The sequence below is a fragment of the Microtus ochrogaster genome, chromosome 18 (assembly GCF_000317375.1).
Source record: "Microtus ochrogaster isolate Prairie Vole_2 chromosome 18, MicOch1.0, whole genome shotgun sequence".
Lineage (NCBI taxonomy): Eukaryota > Metazoa > Chordata > Mammalia > Rodentia > Cricetidae > Microtus > Microtus ochrogaster.
Genome location: NC_022020.1, coordinates 47,814,637 through 47,820,000, shown reverse-complemented (window position 1 = coordinate 47,820,000; position 5,364 = coordinate 47,814,637). Strand labels below are relative to the sequence as shown.

Here is a 5,364-nt window from a genome sequence, read left to right as displayed (position 1 = left end):
ACACACACACACACACACACACACACACACACCTGTGTGAGATGAGGCCAGCCTCCTTAAGCTCCATTCCAGGAAGCAATAGAGACAGAGTACTCTGACTGAGCTGCCCAAGGTCCCTCAGGCCCTTCCTGAGGTCAGGGACAAAGCTCTGATAAGCTTTCGTGGAGTTGAAGAGGAGGAGAAGGGCAAGGGTCCTCTGGCTCAACAAACAGAACCCACCTCCCTCCTGCACCGATTGACCTTGAAAATGGCTAGAAGTCCCTTCTAGAACCACGGAGGAGGTCTCCATCCACTCCAACATCGAATCAAGGCTTCTCTGATTCACACAGCTTTTCCTGAAGTACGCACACTCAAGACTGAGTTTGTTTTCAGTCGTTTTAATTCACCCTTCGCTCCCTGCCAATGGCTTCCATTATTTCCCACTAGCTTTCCCCATAAGTGAAAGCTCTTTCAACTGTGTCCTGAGTTAGGCTGATGGGAACCTGACCTTCATTTGCGTTTCTGCTCAATGGGGAAAATGTGCTTTTGCCTAACTATCAATCAATTAAAATTTGGTGTAAAAGGTCTTTATGCGATAAAGATGTTACATATGCTTAGACTAAAGTACCATTTACCTCATGGGGGAATGTTACCAAGTGTGATATAATAGTTAGCATTGGCAATTGACCTCAGAATGAGGACTTGCGCCCCTCACCCCATGCTGCCATATGTTTATAGACAACCATTGCTCTTCATAACAGAATTGGATAGACACTCATTTTGAAACCTCTGTTGATGAGGAACAAAATTTGTGGAAATTAAATCTTGCTCAATTACAGTTCTGATTGCTGAACCTGGGATTAGAGCCTACAGAGCCTGAGTCTGGAGCTGGCAATGTCTGCATAGTGCTTGTTCCTCCCGCACAGGCACCTATGGGATAGGATCACCTACCTGTGAGAACACTCAGCCGGGCAGCCAGGGTGGCAAATTCCAAGGCTTTCTCATAGCCCTCGAGGCTGATCTGTAGCTCTGTCAGTTTGTTGAAGATCCGTAGCTCGGTTCTCACCGCCTTCATTCTCCTTGCTAAAGGAACGGCCCCAGCCTGAGAACCGAGACACAGCGATCTTAATCCACAGACACACCACACTCTACAGGCCTGGCTTCTCCTGGAGGAATTGGGGTGACCACTGGGCTCCTATTGCTGCCTTTTCTCAGCTGTTCTACTCTTGGTGTATTACCTAGGTTTAACTGGAGGCCATCGGACCTTCTATAATAGGGGGCAACTGAAAGCAGAAAGAAAGTCAGCTTCCTAATGATGAGGATAGGAGATAAAAAAATGGCTAGGCAGGGCCCCCAAAAGTGAACAGTTCCATTCTTGCCCTTAGCCAGAAGCAGGGCATGTCATCCTTGTCTCCCAGCCAGGAGGCAACTCTGGCTTGTCACTTCCTGTATCTACCTGGGGGCCATCTTAGGGGTGAAGACTTGCAGGCACTAATCCCTTCCGGTGAACAACTCTGCAATGGGATCTCTAGATTTTCATGGTGAAAATGGCTTATATCCACTCCCCAATTAGAGCCCAATCCTAAATGATTTCAAGGTCTCAGCTCTTAGGAGGGAATGGCCATTGAGAATGCCAAGGCTCTGCTGAGGCCCCACGAAAGAATGGGATCTACCTCTAGCCCTGGATGAAGACATGACATCCTAACCTGCTCCACAAACTAGGGTATTTCAAACAGAGTTAATCCATCTGAGCCGGTCAGTCCTCCTCACCCCCCTTAGTGAGCTAATGTACTTTCCCTCGACTGCCAAGCCTCTGCCAGGTGTTCACTTTTCTGATCCTAATTCAGAAGACTCTCTCTCTCTCTCTCTCTCTCTCTCTCTCTCTCTCTTAGCTATTGGGAAAACTTGGACTTACTTCTCCTGGGGCTCTGATCTTTCTCAATCTTTCACAAAATCAGGCCCCTCCTCCTCCACCACCAGGCCCCTCCTCCACCACCTGACTACTTCCAACCAGCATAACTTTCTCTCCTCTTTGCTTTCTCCTCCTGGTGCTGCCAGGATTTACAGCTTGCCTGCCTTGTTTTTCTGTTAAACTTTAATAAAGTTGTCTTTGAGCTTCTTTCTAGGTCCATTTTCACATTCTTTTATTAGCACAATTAATAACTCAAAAGAGGAAACTTCAGTTTCCCCAATAACATAAGGCACCCAGTGTGGGACTCCCCAGAATGTCTAATAACTCTGAGGTCCCCTGGGGAGTCACTTATGGCCACTGATATATGGAATACCTAAACGAACAGGTGTCTGCAGATCTTCAGTAAACAATGCTTTCCACTGTTTTCATAATGCTACAAGTTTAAGCATGTCACTTCATATCTTTAAGCCTTAGTTTTCTTTTTAATTTATTCATTTTTATTTTATGGGTATGAATGTGTGCCTGCATGTATGCATGTGCACCACAAGCATGCAGTGCCTGAATGTGCCAGAAGACGATATTAGATTCCCTGGATTGGAGCTGCAGGCACTTATGATCCCCCATGTGAGTGCTGGGAACCAAACACAGGTCCTCTACAAGAGTAGCAAGAACTCTTAAACACTGAGCCATTTCTCCAGTCCAAAGACAGACAGACAGACAGACAGACAGACAGACAGATAGATGATAGATAGATAGATAGATAGATAGATAGATAGATAGATAGATAGATAGATAGATAGATAGATATAGATATATACACACACATATATATGTATGTCTGTATGTAAGTATGTATGTACGTATGTCTTTCAAGACAGAATTTCTCAGTAACGAGTCTAGTTCCAACTCACTCTGTAGACCAGGCTGGCCTTGAACTCACAGAGATCCGCCTGCCTCTGCCTCCCAAGTGCTGTGATATTAAAGGCATGTGCCACCACCACCTGGCCATAATCTTTTTATTACCCACAAAACCCATATGAAAATAAGTATCTTGATGGTCAGTAATGTGTTTCCTACTCTCCCACCTAGTCTCATTTTTCTATCTAATCATGTATGGTGAAAAAGCAAGCAGCTGAGCAAAGATTGCACACCCAAACAAGCAAAGTTTTAAGACCAAATATTTCCCAAACATCAGTCAGGTGACTAACAGCAATTCATGTATCTGCTAGACCTGGACATTTATTTAATTAGTATTGTTCACTCTCTTAATTTTCTTGCGTCATCATTTGAAACAATAACTGTAAAATCGTGATTTGATGAGCTGGAGTCGTGCATCCTAATTGTTAAATACACTTTAATACATGCTTATTAGAAGCACACTAGCGTGTTTTTTAGTGTCTGTGGTGGTGTGAATGAGATGTCCCCCATAAGTCTCAGGCATTTGAGTATTTGGTTTCCAGTTGATGGCTGTTTGAGGAGGACTAGGAGGTATGGCCTTACTGGGGGTAGTATGGCCCTGAGAGTGGACTTTGCGGTTCCCAAAGAGTCACCATTTTGAGTTTGTTGTCTCTTGTAGTTTGAGATGTGAGCTCTCAGATGTCACTGCTCCTGTGCCTGCCTGTGGTCACATTTCTCTATTATGACGTTACTCATTCCTTCGGAACCACAAGGCCAAAACAAACCCTCCTTTCTGTAAGTTACTTTGGTCATTGCTTTATGCAGCAATAGAAGAGGTAGTCAGAACAATGTCTACCGTTGCATCCCTTTAGATCATCTTCCATAATGCTACATTAGTAAGAGAACGTGGATAATCTATGAATGCTACCACTGTAAAGTGCTATACACACAAAAGACCTAATTGAGGTTCATACCTCAAGCCAAAGAGTAACTAAGTTGATGAGATCCTTTGCTAGGTTAAAGATGGGGTGAAGACGTGGGTGCTGGACAAGGAAGACAGAGAGGGTCCAGTGGAACTGCCCACATCTGCGCCAGGGTCTGCCTCAGCACAGGAAGGCCATGGCTTACCCGGTAATACTCCACAGCACGATGCCTATGGCGGGTCCCATTGAAGAACACATCACCTGCTTCTTCATAAAGCTTTAGAGCAAGGGAGGGTTCCTCTGACCTCAAGGCTGTCTGGATGGCCGCCTAGTGGGACAGAAATGGCTGTCAAAGGCAGAGAAAAGGTCATAGAGAGCTCTGTGAGACAAGCAGGGGGAGCATCCAGGTTACCTAATCAGAATTCTAGAATACCTAGTCATCGTATGGACTTGGCCTTCACCCATGAGGCTGGCAAGAAGACTCTGATGCTCTGTCTGGAAGCCCCCCTATGTGGGAGGAGAACATTCTTCTGATGGGACTTAGGGAGATCTTAGTAGCACACAGATAAACAGTCTGTCCTTCCACAGCTAAATGTTTATTCTATTACGCTTCAGGAAAACCATTAAAAAATGAGTCAAGCCAGTGATTTGAGACATTATGTAAAGTTAAGTGTTTTTAAAGGGTTGGTTTGAAGTTGAGTCCAAGAAAAATAAATAATAATGGTTCAGAGGGTACGTGGACTTCGCAACGGCACCCACTTAATGTATAAATGACTGAATTTGGAAATGTGGGGTCCACTCCGGCGAGGAAAGACAGCAAACCTTGGAACACATTCACAACTCCTCCAAGCTCACATCCCTAGTTAGTAGCAGCAAATGCTCTGTGTTGGGTGCCCCTCCCCCAGCAGCCACGGAGCTCTCTTCTCTCAACTTCCGGCCAGCTTAGAGAAAGTACAGCCGCCTCCCCAAGTGGCCCAGACAGGAGCACACCCCAACCCACCTGCAAGTACAACTCCACCACTTCGTCCTCCTGCATGAGGTAGTGCAGACGCCCAGCTCCCAGCCAGGCCTCAGCGGCCTTGTCTCTCTCCCCCAGGTCAACGAATATCCGCAGACTCTCTTTGATGCAGGTGAGGGACCTCCTGAGGGACCTGAGGACAGATGCGCGGACCCGTGAGCTTTGGAGAATCCAAGGGCTCTGAGGTCCCTCAGCCCAGGAGGACTTGGGCTTCTAGAAGAGAACAAGCTTACCAAAGACCACAGGGAGAGCAGGGCCTGGTGTGACCTTAAGACGGTGTATTACCTACCTGTGCCTCTGTTTCCCCATCTGTAAAAGGGAAACGTAATTGTCCTGCCTTTGAAGATTAATGTTACGACTGAGAAACATAATACATCTAGAATGCTCAAACTAGTACCTATGAATTAGTAAGTTGACGAATATTTAAATAGTATGACCACCATTACTAACCCGCAACCTTTAGACTACGTTGCTGTGTGTTTTTCATGGGCACCCTAGAAGACATCAGCTGTACCTTTATGAAATTAATGCCTGAGTGTCCATCATGCTAATGTGCAGTGGGAAAGATGAAATCATGAAGCTTTTGATGTTTCAATAAGAGAAATCAAAATGGACAGAATTTCTCTTTTTTTTTT

The 5,364-nt window shown here is 45.5% G+C and overlaps 1 protein-coding gene across 2 annotated transcripts in view; it reads right to left on the bottom strand.

Moving 5' to 3' along the window:
• Positions 1-5,364, bottom strand: part of Sh3tc2 (SH3 domain and tetratricopeptide repeats 2) — a 60,099-nt gene that overhangs the window by 3,112 nt on the left and 51,623 nt on the right. The window contains exons 13-15 of one of the 2 annotated variants that reach the window (XM_005356182.2): positions 4,712-4,862; positions 3,917-4,039; positions 931-1,081 (exon numbers count right to left, since the gene is read on the bottom strand). In XM_005356182.2, coding sequence (XP_005356239.1) covers positions 931-1,081; positions 3,917-4,039; positions 4,712-4,862 — 425 coding nt within the window. Of the gene's footprint in view, positions 1-930; positions 1,082-3,916; positions 4,058-4,711; positions 4,863-5,364 lie in introns of those variants that run through there. The other variant, XM_026783644.1, reaches the window with a different exon arrangement.